At 37.9% G+C, this 19,190-nt stretch overlaps 1 protein-coding gene across 1 annotated transcript in view; it reads right to left on the bottom strand.

The window, feature by feature from the left end:
- Positions 1-17,883, bottom strand: part of atp1a2a (ATPase Na+/K+ transporting subunit alpha 2a) — a 46,924-nt gene extending 29,041 nt beyond the window's left edge. The window contains exons 1-8 of the mRNA XM_017699155.1: positions 17,827-17,883; positions 13,556-13,651; positions 13,359-13,418; positions 11,317-11,520; positions 10,149-10,262; positions 6,035-6,169; positions 4,195-4,312; positions 1,913-2,181 (exon numbers count right to left, since the gene is read on the bottom strand). Of these exons, the coding sequence (XP_017554644.1) occupies positions 1,913-2,181; positions 4,195-4,312; positions 6,035-6,169; positions 10,149-10,262; positions 11,317-11,520; positions 13,359-13,418; positions 13,556-13,651; positions 17,827-17,838 (1,008 nt within the window). The 5' untranslated portion in view covers positions 17,839-17,883. The remainder of the gene's footprint in view (positions 1-1,912; positions 2,182-4,194; positions 4,313-6,034; positions 6,170-10,148; positions 10,263-11,316; positions 11,521-13,358; positions 13,419-13,555; positions 13,652-17,826) is intronic.
- Positions 17,884-19,190: the final 1,307 nt, after the last annotated feature.

Here is a 19,190-nt window from a genome sequence, read left to right as displayed (position 1 = left end):
TTGGAAGGGTGACAGGACCAAATTGAAACTGGAATTGCACAGAGCGAAAGGAGGAGGGAGCAGTGTTTTCCTTTCATTCACAGAAGCTTCGGCTGCCTGCAGGACTGATGGAGAGGAGCACAGAGGAGAAAAGAGTGCAGTGGACATGCTGGAGACCACAGTGTACAATTTACACACACACTGGAGACACAGGAGACAGCGGTAGGAAGACGGAGAGAATAGAGATGACAGGAGGCAGAGGAAGAATACAAAGGAAGGCAGACTGAAATATGAAAAGAAACATGAAGACAAACACAGGAGCCGAGAGAGAGTAAACGAGACAGCCAGAGGGGGAGAAGGAGAGACAGCGGCAGACAGAGAGAGAAGGAAACTGAGAGAGAGAGAGAGAGAGAGAGAGAGAGAGAGGGCTCCAGAATGAAACAGAGAGAGGTAGACATTACAGAGCCTGTAGACATCAGGGAGAGAGAATGAAAGAGAATTTCAAAGACTGTTCTTCATGGTGACAGTGGCCAGCAGCCACTGCGTATATGTGTGTGTGAGAGAGAGAGTCTGTGTTTGTGTATATGTATTCCTCTATATGTGCATGTGCACAAAGTTTGAACATGTTTAACGGCATGTTAAGAAGTTAACTGCATGAAATTAACCTAAATATGATACACTTCTACAAATTTTAGTGCAGAATTGCCATTTTTGTGCTCAATTTGCCTGTCCAAAAGTGCTCAATTTGCATGTGCAAAAGCACCTCATTGATGCACTAGTGTTATTTTGACTTTTTTGCAAAGTCTCTGTGCTTATTGTTTAATAAACATTAATTCCGGAGTGTAATACATTATGTGACCCTTCCAATCTCTTAGGTCATTGTGCATACACTCAACAACCATACGCTCATCTAAGCGGCTGATTGAGGATCTGAAACCAAAGACTCTTACAAAACAAGAGAAGACTAGAAAAGATGTCAAAAGTCTTTCTGGTTGTAATTTTCACTGTCCAGAATGTCGTTGAGAGCAGGAGAAGTGCCAAAGTCTGAAAAAAAAAATGCTCTTAGACTGGTCAGGTATGCAAAGCAAAACCCCCACATTACTGCAAAGGACCTACAGAGAGATTTGTCTAGTGCAAGAATAGTGATAGCACTGGCCCATTGTGCTGTGTTGTTGGATAAGCAACATCTGAAGTATGCAATCTAACATCTAGATAAGCCAGAACCATTTTGGAATCAAGTGCTGTGATCAAGGACTGATAAAGTAAAAATAGAACTCTTTGGCTATAATCACTAAAGGAATGATTGGAGAAAAAATGAAAGAATAGATTCTTTTCAATAAAAGATTTAAAACTGCATTACAATTTACAGTTTGCAGACATGTCATGGTTAAGTTGGTTCCATGCAGAAATCTAGTAATTTGGCCAGAGTTGCCAAACTTTTGCATTCGACTGTTATGTACACTGCCATCAAAATCACAGACCTATTCTAAATATTTTGAACAAATGTTCACTTTGCTTATCAAGTATATGTGGTTTTGAACTAAAATAGTCAGAATTAATTTTTACGTCACAATTTTTTAGCCTATTTTAATCCATTAGAGTCAATCAGGTTGTCACTGTGTCTTTATCTTTAGTCTTGGAATATAAATGTACTATACTCCCTTGCAATTCTTTGTTTTAAGTATTTTTTTTCTTTCTATTTTCTATTTTCTTTTCTATATTCTTAGTTATGAAAAGCTGCGAATATGCTCCTTTTTACTGGGTAAGTAAATATAGTATATCTTTAAAATTCATTTAAGGTACACAACTTGACCTTAAAGACTGTTTTTACCACCATGAGGGGATAAAAAATATACCTGTACCTTTTTTCTGACAGCATACAAGAAACATGTCATACAAAGTGAAGTGTCTCCAGTGCACATATAACACTCACCGTGACTGTAGCCAGGAGCCCTTCAGGGACATTGGCGACAATGATGCCGATGAGGAAGATGACGCCCTCGAGCCAGGTGTATCCGAGGATGAGGGAGAGGACAAAGAAAGAAACTCCCAGGAAGACAGCCACACCGGTGATGATGTGGATGAAGTGTTCGATCTCGATGTTAATGGGAGTCTGACCAACCTCCAGCCCCGAGGCCAGAGTCGCTATACGGCCCATAACAGTATGATCACCCGTTGCAATCACGATGCCGCGAGCCGTACCTGCACGCACAGTGAAGTATGCACTCTCAAACATATACACATGTACAGTACAGAACATTTTTATTCTTTGAAGATATAACTTACTGTATTATTAATATGTTTATGAGCATAAAAGCATTAGACATTGTCTGCACTGTGGCAATGATTCTTCATCATTTTTTCACCTGGTGATTTCATCTTAAGCTACATTCACATTGGAATTTTCCAACTAAGAGTTTCGTAAACCCTCTAAACTTGTTCATACAACTTCAGCTGTGTGAGGTTGCAAAAATGAGTACAGTAACCTAGTGCTTCTTGAGACTGTATGCATATAGAAAGCTCTCAAAAAGCAATTGCAATTGAATGAAAGAGCAGTAGTATTTAATAGTATTTAGTGCTGGATGTGGGTTATGGCAATTCACTGTTAAAATAGCACCAAAATATTACAGTAGCATTCAATTTAAAATAAAAAAAAACACTGAATGGCTTAACCTCATAATTATCCAAGTATTCCTCAGTGATCATGAAACTCAAAAGTATTTTTAAAAGCCTAAAATGTGATACATTTTCCCACTATTTTCACATTTAAAGTTCCCAGTTTCCACTTGATCATAAAGATATTATTAATTTGGAACTGAATGCTCAGAATATTCAAATGTGTTCAAATATTCATGTGTTCAAAGGGGTGAAAAACATGGACAAGTATGTAATGTTATCAAGTAGCTCACTAATAACTATGTATTATGTATTTTTAAAAAACCACAGTTTATAGTCAAAGTTATAGAAGTTACCAATTGCTCTATCTGATCCTAAACAAACTGTTGCTATCCAAAAAAATGGTAACTTTACAGGACAAAGCAAAGAACGTCAAGTTCAATTTAATGAGATTTTTATTTAAAGTAACTGAACTCATACACCAAACTTTACAATACTGTTTCATAGTTAATAAGTAACTGATCAGGAACTAAGCAGGAACGAATAAGTAGTGCTGCTTTAACACTTAAATAACTACTCTTAACTATCAAGGACTACTAGTTAATTACTCAGTAGGTAATAATGAACTAATGATTAGGGTAGTTGACTATTAATTAAACAATAAGTACTGAGTCTCATAGAGAATTACATAGTAACTATGATTTCTTAGAATAACTTAATAAATTATTGATCAACTCAACATTAATTGCTCAATAGTTGAGTCTGACAAGGTTCTGGCTGAACAACTAATTGATGAAGTGTATTCCAACACTTTTAACACTACACAGTGTGCAGTCTCTACAATATAAAGTCATTACAATGTCATGTGATATCCCAGCCTTCTCTGAGGATACCTGTTTCTGTGAATAGAAACCAAATCACTTAATCGTTTACTTTACTTGTTGCATTTCTTTACTCACATCAGTTTTCTGACTAATTTGGTAAACGTTTTAAAACCTGTAGCTCCACTGGAAAATGTGCATGCAGCACAAAATGTTAACGTTGTATTTTATTTTACTGTGGCCGTGATTTGTACAATTTGCATTTTGATGTTGCTTATTAATGTTTTGTTTCATTTTTGTCTTTTTTTAATATTTCACTGCATTTTGTTAAAGGTCTATTCTCTACATGCCCCATCTGAGCTGCATCTGGGATGCTCTGCCACGTCATTTATGACCGCTTGCAGTTGAGTATACTAACCTTTTTATATGGTTACCAAAATGATAAGTGACATTTCGTATCTAGATGTCAATTAATGTGTTGTGTTAGTGGTTAGCAAACTGACTTAACTATAAAATATTTTTGTATATATTTTCTGTAACTTTAAAAATCCCTGCTTGCTTTTTTGGCCTATACTATATGTACTTACTTACTGGTACATATATCAAATACTTTGTGCTTGAACATGTTTAATGCTAGAATGTAACTAGTTTGATCTGAGAAATGAAAGAATGGGTGGCTGAAAGGGTGTGTAAATGAGTGTGTATTTGTACAGAGTCAGTAAGCGCAGACATTGTTTCTGGTGGTGTTTCTGGAAATGAATGAATGAATGAATCTCACCCTCCACGCAGTTAGTGGAGAAGAAGCTGATGTTTCTGGTCTCAAGAGGGTTTTCATGGGTAAAGTCTGGAGAGCGGGTTTGAGGTTCAGACTCCCCAGTCAGAGAGGAGTTGTCCACCTGAAAGAAAAGAATGAGTGTTCATTTATATGAAACCTGTTTTAAATACAAACGGGGCATTTCATAAAGAACTACCTGGACAACATCAGCATTACGTGAGTACGAAACAAGCAGTTAGAGGTTACAGTTCACAACACTGATAGCCAAACACATGTTTATACGGTGCTGGTCATATTTTAATAAGAAAGTTGCACCTGTGTTCATTTGTGTGGTTTTTCTTAATATTCAGTATAAAGAAAAATAGTTACTTGCTATATAATAGTTACTATGTGCATGTACATTCAGGCAATTTTAATGTGAAAATTTTAATCCAGAGTGTTTCAATTCCTGACACAGCTGAGACAGCTAATTGGTGTACAACAGCCCTGATTACCCAGCTCAGGTGTCACTCTAGGACAGAATAAAGAAGAAGAATGCACTGAAAATCCTGTATTAGTCTACAGTATACACTACTGTACAAAGTGTGTGTTCTGCGGTAAGAACAGACGCCTCACTGTTCACATGTTTGGAATCCAATTACTCTTCTTTTCTCCTTGGAAGTACAGATGTAACTAAGGACTCCATCTGTCTGTCTGTCTGTCTGTCTGTCTGTCTGTCTGTCTGTCTGTCTGTCTATCTATCTATCTATCTATCTATCTATCTATCCAGTCTCAGCTTGTGACACTGAAGCCAATAGGCTGATGCGTTTACATGACCAAGAGTAAAAGAACTGTATCAAATCCACCCTCTCACCCTTTCTTCATCTCTGTCAATCCACAAACTACATCTCTAAAAATCAATATCATAAACATAAAAAGAACTCAATTTCTAACTTCACAAGCGAAAGATGAAAGAGCAGTGACCGGTCTTGGTGGTAGCTATTAGACATAGCGTATGCATGGTATTAAAGGAACCAAAGCCACCTGCCCTGCGTTAAATAAAGGTCAGGAAAATTACTTTGATGCCTTGTTGCTCTGTTGTTGTCCCATATATTATTACAAGAGACTGTAAATGTAATCGTGCTGATAGAAAGACCAACACCCCCCCCCCCCCCCCCCTCTGAAAAAGTAGAGCATTTTTTTTCTAACTTTCATGTAAAATTAATTTGTAATTGCATCATAGGCCCTGTGGAGGAGGCCCTGTGTGACAGAACTTGCATGTAAAGTGTATTTTATATGAGAAATATGTATTTTTTATGTCTACACTTTAAGTATGTAATTTGTAGAAATATTTCTTATTACTCTGGGAATGTATTATAAACATACAAGGATGATACATTTCAGTGCTGCTTACTGAGTTATGATACTGCCATTAAGTTATTGCACTTAAATGCATTTTAAATTATATTTCAATATCACTAAACAAATTATAGAACTTTCAACAAATAAAACGTATTTAAGGGTACTTTTGCAAAACATAATTAAAGATATACTTTGAAATAACTAAACACAGTTTGCCTAAATTTATAGATATCTGAGTAACGCTGAAATACATCTTCTATGCCTTTTCTGTTCTAGCATACATAAGCAGTCTCCCTTTTCATAAGGGGGGAACTACAGAGTAAAGTGCAGTAGAGATCATGTCACTATGCTGTCTTTCTTGCACTGGCTCCATCTCTCTCACTCAATCTCTCCCTATCTCTATCTCTCTCTATCTGTCTCTCTCTCTCTCTCTCTCTCTCTCTCTCTCCCTCTATCTCTCTTTCTCTTATTTTACTCTCACTCTCTGTTCTTTGTCTTGTACCTTGCACCCGCTGGAGGAGATGATGCGCAGGTCAGCTGGGATGCGGTCTCCTCCCTTTATCTCCACCAGATCTCCCAGAACCACCTCCTCTGCATTGATTTGCCTCTTCTCACCCTCACGGATCACCATGGCTTGCTGAAAGGAAGGTAAGAAAAAGAGACAGAGGGAGACAGACGGGGTGGGTGAGGAAAAGAGACAATAAGACACAACCTTGCTGAAAAAAAGACATTAGGATTAAAACCTGATGGTTTTGCTTTCCAATGGGAATTGGCTTAATAGTTACCTTTAGAGGCCTATTAAACCATTAAAATCCTATATTCTGTGAATAATCCATTAGAATCCCAGATTCTGTGAATCCCAGACTGTCATAGCAACCCATCAGGAAAACACAAAATGCCATGTAGTGACTAAACACCACCAAGAACCACCACAAACTTTTAATGGTTTCTCGTTTCCAGCGGGGAAGTAAATAGTCAGCTAATCCAGACAGCACTTTTGGCCTGCTGACAGCAAAGCTGGCAGTCCACTGGCTTTTTGCTCTGCATCAGCACAGTGTCAGCACATTAGGCCTAGTCATTATTTTTTCCCTCTCAATTGTAATATTTGCCTTACAATATTTAAAAAAAAAAGACTATGTGCATTTAAATCTGTTTGAGAAGATTTAAAAGTAGTTAGACCTACAATGGACAATAATTTGTGTGGTATGAGGGTGGCCTTGGGTGCAGGGTGCCCATCTTATCAAGCCAGGGGGCTGATATATCTTGCTATCTGGGAGCATTAGATTATATTGACAGCTGTACACCTCTGCACATTTACTCACACAATTAAAAAAATCATGTGTACAGACAAGCAAAGCTTACAATTTTATCTTGGGTAAGCAGAAAACACTTGTTTCATGTTATACATACATGCTAATACTATTAGCTAACTGACAGTACTTTAGTACTTTAACGGACACTTTACTAAGTTATGATTCGAAAAACAGTAAAAGCATCATTCTAGTTTTTGTGTTGTGACCTGGAGGGGTACATATATGGCTAAATTTTCTTTTGCAGGTATGTTCTTTTCTCAGTAACATTAGCTTTAATTCAAATAAACTAAAAGTGCTCAGTACTGCTTGAGTCTTTTTTTCCTTGTGCTTTATTACAATAGTAATGCAAAATACATTTTCCCAGTTCAGGAATGCTTTTACTGGGAAAAGTTGAGGAATGCTTGAGCAAATAGTCCAACAGTTTAAGAACAACGTTTCTCAATGTGCAATTGCAAGGAATTTAGGGATTTCATCATCTACAGTCCATAATATCATCAAAAGATTCAGAGAATCTGGAGAAATCTCTGCAAGTAAGCAGCAAGGCAGAAAACCAACATTGAATGCCCGTGACCTTCAATCCCTCAGGCGGCACTACATTAAAAACCCACATCATTCTGTAATGGATATTATCACATGGGCTCAGGAACACTTCAGTCATCAGTGAACACAGTTCATCGCTCCATCTACAAGTGCAAGTTAAAACTCTGCCATGCAAAGCGAAAGCCATATATCAACAACACCCAGAAACACCGCCGGCTGCTCATCTGAGATGGACTGACGCAAAGTGGAAAAGTGTCCTGTTGTCTGATGAGTCCACATTTCAAATTGTTTTGGAAATCATGGACGTCGTGTCCTCCAGGCCAAAGAGGGAAAGGACTTTCTGGATTGTTATCAGCACAAAGTTCAAAAGCCAGCATCTCTGATGGTGTGGGGGTGTGTTAGTGCCCATGGCATGGGTAACTTGCACATCTGTGAAGGCACCATTAATGCTGAAAGGTACATCCAGGTTTTGGAGCAACATATGCTGCCATCCGAGCAACGTCTTTTTCAGGGACGTCCTGCTTATTTCAGCAAGACAATGCCAAGCCACATTCTGCACATGTTACAACAGCATGGCTTCGTAGTAAAAGAGTGCGGGTAATAGACTGGCCTGCCTGCAGTCCAGACCCGTCTCCCATTGAAAATGTGTGGCGTATTATGAAGAGCAAAATACGACAACGGAGACCCCGGACTGTTGAGCAACTGAAGTTGTACATCAAGTAGGAATGGGAAAGAATTCCACCTACAAAGCTTCAACAATTAGTGTCCTTAGTTCCCAAACGCTTATTGAGTGTTGTTAAAAGGAAAGGTGACATAACACAGTGGTAAACATGCCCCTGTCCCAACTGCTTTGGAAGGTGTTGCAGGCATCAAATTCAAAATGAATGAATATTTACAAAAAACTATAAAGTTTTTCCATTTGAACATTAAATATCTTGTCTTTGTAGTGTATTCAATTGAATACAGGTTGAAAAGGATTTGCAGATCATTGTATTCTGTTTTTATTTATGTTTTACACAACGTCCCAACTTCACTGGAATTGGGGTTGTAGTAACTTAAAGTAAAAACATATTTCTGAATTGGAATTGTTAGACAATATGAATATAGGCAGCAAATGTATTGTATGAAGATTTCATTGACTTGGCTTCTAAAAAAATCAATAAAGAGGAAATGCTACTTGTGCAACTAATGTGATAAATATATACATATACAATTTCATTCATTTATTTAATGTCCAGTCAATCCCATGCAGATCTGAGCTCATTTATGCTGGTCTAGCATAGAAATTAAATAAATGAAATATGGTCTTTGCCTTTTGGGCAGCACTGTGTACATAAAATTTCTCTTTGCATTATAAAAATGAAGAATAGTAGAAGCCAGTGCAAGAGCCCTATGTACATTTACACTTTTCAATTACTTTCAATTGATATGACATACACTGGCATTTACAACAAAATACCTGCTCAGACCAATTAGCGTTACTGTGTCATGGTTGAGTTTCTTTTAGAAACTCTTTGCCAGTAAAGAAAGTGCTGCTCAAAAATGCATCTAATCCAGCGCTTTTTTTTTTGCTCTTAAAACGTTTGAATTTAATCCGACAAGCAATCACCTTACTTTTCAAACGTTTCTAATCCTATTACTCTTCTTTTTTCGCCTCTGCTAGCATAGCGGACCAAGGGTATTATTTATTTATTATGAAATCCTAATACATCCATTCCAGTTATGAACCTAGCTGAACAACAGAAAATGGGTGACACATAGGTCTATCACTGCCAAAAAACAAGCTGTGGTGTTCATGTGTCCTCGACCTTCAACTACTGACCTGCATTCAACTCAGTTCAACATTATTTATTTAGTGCCTTTTTACAACACTGTCACAAAACAGCTTTACAGAAATCCAGGGCCAGACCCCTAGTTCTGAACAAGCTGAGGGTAGACTCTCTAAAAGCATGAGAAACCAAGAATCAGGAGGAGAACAGAATAGTTTAGTTACACTCTACGTCCAAAACCATTCAGACACCTTTTGTAAACAGAGCTACTTTAAGGTCCATCCATTACTGACATAGACATTTAACCGTACACACACAGTTTGTTTAATCATAGAAAAGCTCAGAGTTCAGAGCAGCAGCACACGAGCCTAATGTCATCATAAAGCCTTGAAGGAGGATATACAGGAAAAGCACATAGTATTTGTCAGGATTCATTTGCTGAATGCACTGGAACATGTACAGGATGCTAGATCTATGCCTTACTAAAGTTAGGCCATGGCTTAATTATTACATAAACATGCCTTAGTATGTACACCTCATGCCTCAGTAGACATCTCATGTCAATGCCTTACTTGTGGCTACAACTTAACCACACTACACCATTCTGAATCTTGGCTATGATGTAATTATCCCAAATCTATGGCTTTCTGAGTCATGGCTACAACTTAATTATCTTATACTTATGTCTTACTATGTCATGGCAATGACTTAATTATCTCATATTCATGCCTTACTAATTCATGGCTATGACTTAATTATCTCGTACCCACGCCTTACTTAAATCAAGGACATGCATTTAAATCTAATTTGCACTCCTTAGTAAATTGTGCATTATACATTATTATTATGGAGAAAAGAAGGGACCAGCTGTGCTCTGCACCCTGGGGTGCTTTTTGAAAGTGAAATATTCAGACCAGTATTTGAAATGGTAGAGCTTTTCTGATACAGCAGGGAAGTATCTGCAGCAGAAAAGCACCATACTTAGCACACTCACCTGTGGCACCATGTTCTTGAAGGAGTCCATGATGCGTGAGCTCTTGGCCTCTTGGTAATAGGAGAAGCAGCCAGTGATGATGACCACAGCAGCCAGAACTACTCCCAGATACAACTGCATCACAAAGAGAGAGAGAGAGAGAGAGAGATGGACAGACAGACAGAGAGAGAGTCAACAGTTGGTTAATGTCATGATGCCATATTTGTATTAGCCATGTTTGTTTTAATGGTGGCCAGACCACTGAATATTTTTTTTATAACTTCACTTAAAGTTAACAGTTACTTGGTGTCTTTTGAAGTCAGGCTGTTTCATTTATGGCATTTGGCTAACGCTCTTATCCAGAGCGACTTACAATTTGATCATTTTACACAGGTAGGCCAAGGTGGTGTTAGGAGTCTTGCCCAAGGACCCTTATTGGTATAGTGTAGGGTGCTTGCCCTGGTCGGGGATTGAACCCCAGTCTACAGCGTAGAAGGCAAAGGTGTTAACCACTACACTACACCAACGTTTCGGTGTTGCTGATTACATAGAATCTACCACTGGCTATGCACAGCCCCATTACCATCTTCACTGGCTGGTGTTTTAAAGGAATGTTCCAGCATTTGCCAATGTAAACTCTTTCTACTATCTAATATCCATAGAATATGGTTTATTGACAAGCATTTCAAAAAGGGTCCCTGTAAAACTCTTGCACTCAAAACACCCTTCTAATAGAAACCATTGGGCAGATGCTGAATTCTGGCCACAAATAAACCTGTATGATTCATTCTTTGAAAGATGGAACTAGTTTTCCAGCAGAAAGACTTATGGGTGGAATTTGGATCTTCCTTTTTTATTTATTTTTTTTGTGTATTGCTCCAGCATTTGAAGTATTTGAAGACAACCGATGACTTGAGTTTAAAATCAGTACAGGGAAATATATCAAAATATTTGTCTGTGGTAATCAACATTATAAATGCAGCAGGGATTAGACTAAAATATCCCTTTGAGCATAGTTGACTGCTTTCATTGGCTAATACAGAATAACATTATATGCATTTAGCATAGAATCTACATAAGAGCTGCACTCAAATTCTTACTGGATCAGAGTGATAGTCATATTGTTTCATTTAAAACTGCACTCACATCAGTGCCTGCTTCTTATTGGCTAGTTTAGAACTGCACTCACATTGTCATTGGCTGGTTCATCCTCAGTCACAGCCTGGATGCTGTAAGCAAGGAAGCAGAGGACGGCTCCAATCCACAGCAGGATAGAGAAGCCTCCAAACAACTGCTTACAGAACTTCACCCATTCTGGGGTGGTGGGGGGTGGGGTCAGAACATTTGGGCCATCCCGTGCCAGGATCTCTGCTGCCTTGTTATTGGTCAAACCCTAAAGGATGGAGGAGCAAATGTACAACAGGTGATAAGGAAACACTTGGTCCTGTAATGACCGTAACATTTTTTGCTTAGCGTGCAACTGCATGGTTAGCATTTCATGATTTAAACTGCAATTTATATTATTATTGTCCTTTATTTGCACATTTTTATCTGTACACACAGTAGAAAAAATAGTAGTAGAAGAAGTAGAAATAGTAGAAGTAACAGTTGTTTCCCAAAAGGCGGGTTGATTTGGAGCAAATAGTAGTGGGTCAAAAAACTCCTCAAGTTCTGAGTAGTCTATAGAATTGCAGTGGAACCTCTTGGTATATTCAGCATCTATAGGAACTAAAGATTATTAGGCTGTATTTGATCTTTCTGTGGTACCTTTGATCTAAAATAAATGCTATTGCTCCAAAGTGAGAGGTGCTAGCAATAGCAAAGCAGTTCAAACCCAAAAGTACTGCTATATTCATGTGGAAGTAGGGGGAGCAAAGTTGGGGGGGGGTGCTAATATGATAATAACCTAAAATGCAATGTTCAATAAAGCTGTGACTTGTTGCAAAGATGATACAAGATACAATAAACAAAGAAACACTAATAGCAACTTATATTTACAATTGCAAGCACATTTTATGTCACCCTCCCTTAAACAACTCTATTTAGGCCTATGAAAAATAATAAACATGTATTTTATTCTTTAAAAAGGCTCATTATGGTGATGCAGGTCCGTTGTAAAACAGAACATTACTGCTTCATGCATTTTAGTCACAACACTGGAGAATCATCATCACGTTTGAAGTACTTCTGCAGGTTAATTGGTTCAGGATAGAGTAGTTGTTTAGTTGTGCATGTGTGTGAGCTTTGAAACCGGCCCTGCAGCAGAGCAGTTAAATGAGCTGTTCTAAATCACTGCAGGAGGCTGAGGCTTCCTGGAGCACATCACTGTCCTAACATTAGACACTGCTCCTATCCCTACACTCCCACCAATCAAAAAAAAGTCTGTTAGCATTGATGTACTGTGAGTATGTGAGAATGAGTTAAGCCTTCAATTCAGGGCATAAATGTCAAATCTTGGCCAAAATAAAACCCTCTATAAATAACAAAAATGCTTACTACTGCTAGCACCTATATGAGATTTCTAATAGTGTGTTAATGCTAAGCTAATGCTGGTATGTATGAATATTTTTGGGCATAAATGAAAATTTCAAGGTTGAAAAATACATTACATATTGTCATTTGAAGCTTGTAGGAGTACAACAATAACACATAGTTTACCTTGTATGTTTTAGTTTTACAATGACTCTTTCAGTAAAGAGCTCTGGCATAGAGCTGCCACCACAGTTTTCTATTTCTAACAACTGACTGAAATTTGGTTAGGCAACCACTAGTACTCACAGTCTATGATGTACATATATAGTACTTCCAGGAGGCCTACAGTGACATTTTTCCCTCAATATTGGTTCCACCCATTGGAAATAAAAACATGATTGTTTGATCCCTTGTCACTTTCTAATCTTGTTGGTTGTTCATTTAATGTGTAAGGCCTTGAGTCCAAATCCTGAAGGCCTAACCAATGGGAGAGTTAGCATGGCTGTATTTACCTAGATACCATAGATACAATCCTGACTCTTTAAAAAAAAAAAAAAAATTAATTAAAAAAAAAATTTATTTGTAATACTAGAGTGCAAGTACATTTACAGACATGCTTTCTTTTCTTTTATTTCCCTCTCTGAAGGCCTAGCAGGCCCTGAGGGTCCCCCACTACTGAAGGGCGATAAAGCAGAATAACAGAAGCACTGCTTTAGGCTGACTGTTAGTGTGAAAGGTTGGGGATGTGGTGCTTCTTACTTTATACAGGTCCACTTTATAGCGAGCTGACAACTCTTCCAGAGATATCTTATGGTCATCCTGCAGCAACAAATGCACAGAAAAGGTTTTGTTAAGATCCACTAGGCTGTCCAATTAACACTGCAGTCATACAGAGCAAATGTATGTGGGTGGAAAGAAAAGGACAGAAAAAATGCAGACAGGCTGTGTTCCCTTACCAAAGCCACCTCTTTTTTCAGCTCGTTTAGGTCCTTATTTTTCTTTTTCTTCTTTCCATTGTTCTCTGAAGCCTCAGGGCTGCTCTCTCTTCCATACTGAGAGGAAAGAGTGAGTGATGAAGAGTGAGAGAGAAGGAGAAATGGAGAGTGAGCGTGCGCAGTGAAATCACTGTAAATTAAAATGTTGATTTTATCATGTGAGAATGAGATCATATCGAGCAGAGTACAATGACGTCCTGAAATTCAGGAAATTAAACCTCCTCACTTGAGATGTAATTCAAAGCATGTCGAGGCATAATCTCATAGCACATTGCCCAGCGGGCATTACATAATAAATTAAGCTTTTGTGGTATACGTAGTATTGTGGATATCTCACTGTGAGTGTGGAGTGCCAGTTCTTTAGCTGTGGATTATGAACGTGTTATACGTGTTAAGTGTGTTAGGCCTATTAATAACAGTCTCCAAAACAAAAAACATACAAATAAATAAGTCATGTGTGACGTCAATGCTGGGTGCTGGCTCATCAATGGAGTTTCAGGCAATGCTAAAGATAATAATTTTAATAATCTGACTGCATTTTCAAGGTCAGGCCTGGAGAGGAGACAGCCCAGAAGAACACTCTGCTTCACTGAGATTTCTAAATTTGACAGTTTGACTGCATTAGTTATTTAACTCAAGCCAAGAACAGAGAGCTCATATTATATGTATCAAAAACAGTGGCCACTCATTTTTGCTTGACCAGTTTTTGACCTCTCCTAATCTGTTAGAAAAGGGGTGTTCAATCTTATAAGTGTAAAGGGCAGGTTTTCAGTCCAAACAAGCAGGATCTCACCTGATTATACTGCTTTAATCAGTTAGTAAGTCTTCGATCCACTAGTCAGGGGATCTCCTGCTTTGTTAAAATGAAAACCTTCAACCACACCGGCCCTTTACATAGAAGACTGGACATGAGATCTGTTTTGATTGGCTGCCCTGTATTGCGACTGCTTGTGTCTCATGCAGTCCAAACTGGAGCACTCTTTGTAACTTTGGTATAAATTGGCAGGGCTGAACTGCCGTAGGCTGAATAGGTGGATATATGCAAATACATTCATTTTTGTGACATCACAAAACTGTTGCTATTACTAATAAAATCAAAACAGGCTTTTTGCAGTTTAGTTTCTATATACAGTCTACATGGTCAATGGTACATGAAAGAAAGCAGTTTTGCAGAGCTCTTTCAAACAAAGTTTTGTTCAAGCTTTGAATAAATAAATTAATGCATTAATGAAGGAAAGTAAGAAAATGAAGTGTCAAGTGTGCTCAAGTATTGTATGTGCTAGATGAGTAAGGTTACAAGACAGCTGACTGAGAAATCATGCAGGGAAACATTCCTCAGACACTTTGAATAAAGAAAATCACATTTATACTCCAGTATTTTTAATATGATCTCAAGCTGCCTCATCTGTATCATACTGTCAGTTATTACAGACAATAATTCCTATGTGCAGAGTTTGAACAGTTACTTTAAAAATGAATTCCTCTGATTACTGATTACCTGTTTGAAAAAAAAGATCTTTAAACTAATCTAAAGCATTACTATCATAACGTAATATGATTACTTTTAAACTACTTGTCTTTTTAAAATCATATCATTGATATTATTATCCCTGCGATGGACTGGCGACCTGTCCAGGGTGTATCCTGCCTTCTGCCCGAAGACTGCTGGGATAGGCTCCAGGCTCCCCCCCCCCCCCCCCCCCCCCCAACATAAAGTCTAACATTTGGCATTCTTTATTACAGTTAAAGATCAAATTAACATGTTGAAATTCGAATTACTAAGGCAAGCTGCTTTAGATATACTTCCTATTTTTTTATCTCAGGAACCCAGTTTGTAGATGTTATATCAGGAATTTGGTTTGCACATGTGAAAATGAAAAGTAAAAGTGAATAAAATATAAACGCTCATAGATACTTGCAAAAAAAAACCCCAAAAAAACGTTTCCGTACTGTGCATTAATTGGAAAACATGACCTCGTACTGGAGGCAGCAGCTAGCCTGCTGTTAGAAAAAAACTATTATGAGGTGGTGAAACAGCACATAACAACCATGAAGTGTGTGTGTATGTCTGCAGGGGTCTCTGGTAATGAGTTTTAGAGTACACTCTGTCCTCCATTACTGTGCATAGTGTATAAAGGGGGGTGTAAGACATAGAGAGAGCTTGTAAGAGCCAGGAAGGACCTGCACATGAGAGAGAGGGAGAGAGAGAGAGATATGTGCTGTAACTGGACAGCAAATGCTGACGGAGCGGCTGATGGAAATCATCTGGCCCTGCCACTCTTCTGCTGTACTATGTGTGTGTGAGAGGGAGAGAGAAATGCTTGTGAAGCATGACAACATCACATGAAGTGTGTCAGAACTCAAGCCCAAAATCAGGTCTTCCCATATAAAAATGACACACATTTGAACTTATCACTATATTACAAGATGAAAGCAATATTTCATGACATGTTTAATATATTACTTTAATATTCTTGTATGGTATAATAAATAAATACATTAAAAACTAGAAAACTGTGCTTTCAGACTCACAATACAACCCCTTCACTACAAAACTACTTTAGCCACAATTACTTCACAACCAAATGTAACATGCTAGCACTAATCCATACGTCTGTATCAGGTTGTGTTACTAATTGTAGACGAAACCGTTTCAGCAGTCTCACCTACAACATGACAGAAATACTGAGCAATACATTATGACGTAATAGGATGCTGTCAAAGGAGTTTTTAATGTATCTGTGTGTGCAGTTAAAAGGACACATCAGCCAAAATGAAAAATGTACAGTGGGGCCACAGTAGTCCCAAAAATAAAAATTTCCCAGTAACATTCCAGACTTATTAAGATACTAATGTTTATTATTCTTTAACTACAGTGTAAACAAATGGAGCTATTCTTGGGTTATAAAAGTGTGTTATAAAGCTTTGGGCACATCAGTCACCCATGGCTTAGCAAGGGGTTAAAAGAGTGGCAAAGCCCTTTTCAAATGGTTTATCTTGGAGCTTGGAGAGTCATTAAAACTACAAGCACTTTATGGCAGATAGTTGAGAGAAAGCTGTTGTTCAAATTGTTTGTCTGTCTAACTGGCTAATGCAGCTAACGTTACTGCTGGGAAGTCAAATATCATGTTTATATTTATTAGCTTCTACATCTCCCAAAGGCAGTTTGACATATACAGTCATATGCTAAAAAAAAGTAACAACCCTGGTGAGTTTACATTTTGTTGATTTCCTATATGAATATAAATTAACATGACCTCTAGAAGGAGCACACTTTAATACAGAAATATTCAGCAACTTTTATATGTTGATGCAATCTAACAAACATATTAGAAAAACATACAATATAAAATTTGCCATAACTTTCACACAGGCCACATTTAATGTTTTAGTATTTTTCCAATATGCTAAATTTTGCAAATAAACAGTAAGTGTGCATTAAAATGTGCAGAAATGTGTTAGCTGTAGATGATGTGTCAACTTACTTAAACCTGTAAAAGCTGAAGTGTTGAAAAAAACATGGAGAAAACACAAAATCGTGAATTCTGTTATACTGATGAGGCTGAGGGATGCAGTGCTGCGCTACAGAATATTACATAACATGACCAATAACATGCTAAATGCTAATTTTAGGCCAGAATGGCCCTTTAAGAGCAACACAAATTGGGCTATTTGTAATAAAAACCAGTCTGATATTCTATTTAAAGGATCAATCCAGGATTTTTCAATATATTACCTATCTGCCCTAAGTGTAGCATTAGGTTGACTACTACAGACAATCTAACACATTTTATTGTGCTTAAACATGTTGACTCATAGCTCACTTATAATAGAAGCCAATGGGCAGCTGCTTCAGCATCAACCTGTGGTACTTATTATAAGTGAGTTTTTAATTAATATGTTTCTGTTTTTTTCAAGGAAAAGGCTTCAAAGTTACTGTTGGTGGTAACTGACTGTTTGCTACACATGGGATACACAGATTAGGTTGAAAAATGTTGGAGTATTGCTTTGCTTTAACACAGCGTTTAGATTGTTAATACAAACGTATTCTAATTATACAGTCTGCTAAAAACATACTGAGTCCTTGTCTTGACACAAAATGTGCTAAACACAAAAAAGTATGTTGTTAAATAACTTATATTTTTGATTTGTGGTACAGTATAAGTTACTGCAGGCAATTAATAGATAGACAGATAATAGAGTGAGGTAGATATTATAGTACGGAGACTCACCCCTTTCGCCATGCTCTCAGATGGTTAAATGAAGGACAGCACATGTGTGGATGACAGTGGTGGCTTTTTTGGGACTGACACCTCCTCCTTTTTCCCTTTGACCCCCCTTTCACACAAACACGCACATACACACCCCTCTCCCCCCTTCTTCTACCAGAGGGTAACCTGAAGCCCCCTACAATTCTAGACACATGCATGCTTCATCTACACCCGTAACAGAAGGTTTATGCTCCTGGTCCACACAGGTTTTGATGATTGATCTTTTTCACTTTTGCTTTAATCCCAGCACATGCATTTGAAGAACAGCATTTTTTCTTGCTTTAATTTTAACATTCCCTCATCAACTTCGCAACAGAAGGGGCAGAGTGGACAGTGACCAAATGGAATGCTCTCGCTCTTAGCTAGGTTAGCCTCAGTGAGCTCAATGCAATGCAAAAGAGTTTTTTGAGAGGTTTGAACATAATGAACAGAAAATTGTCTGGCTATAAACTTGGGGTAGAGTTGAAATTGATGAAGTTTGGCAAAGTCATGTATAGCAGAAGAAGTGTTATGCTACCTTAAGCCCAGCAAGTGGCAGGGTGTAGTGGGATATGTAAAACATGTTAAAGTATTTTACTACTTTGGCTGATAAACAGTGTCTGTAAATGCAACAAGTTGCAATGATTTCTAGGTTCTTCTGCTGAAGTCGACAGTTGAGTTCATTCGATCCCTCGGCCTTCTGAGGGCTCATGAAACACACTTCGCTTCAGCTAAAAAAGTAATGGAATAGCCCTTAAGATGGCATCAGAAATGACATGGCCAAGTGAACCAGGGCATGTTGAAACCAGTACTGAAACAGGCAGCTAATGTACAGTTACACCAGTAGATTGCAATTTGCTACTACTTTGCTAACCCTCTATTGATACCCTTCAGAAGAAAAACTAGATGGGTGTTTACAAAAGTGTCTACAAAAGTTTTAACACGCAGTGTATGTGTAACTGTGAATAAACACATTTCTTGAGTTAAAAGTGAAACTGAATGAATGAAAGTGTCTTGCCTGATATTCTTACCTAACTTGTTCTACTTAATCAGTAAGTCAATCAAGTTTCACAAAAGAATGTTTAGAATGATCGGATTTTAGTCGTCACAAAGAAAGAAAGCAATACACTGTAAGATAATCCAATCACTACAGATTATAGGCCATTGATTACTAAAAGTTAATTCCTGACTAGACCGGGCAGATAATGTCCTAATTGAGCAGTTTCATGAACTGCATGGTTTATTTTGTATGAAGGTAAAAAACATACGTGCCTTCAAAGAGGAGTCTCAGATGTAAACAAAGTCATTCAGAGTGGTGAATGATATGAAATGGTGCATTGCAGAGA

The sequence above is a fragment of the Pygocentrus nattereri genome, chromosome 19 (assembly GCF_015220715.1).
Source record: "Pygocentrus nattereri isolate fPygNat1 chromosome 19, fPygNat1.pri, whole genome shotgun sequence".
In the NCBI taxonomy this organism is placed as follows: Eukaryota; Metazoa; Chordata; class Actinopteri; order Characiformes; family Serrasalmidae; genus Pygocentrus; species Pygocentrus nattereri.
This window is presented reverse-complemented; position numbering and strand designations above follow the sequence as displayed.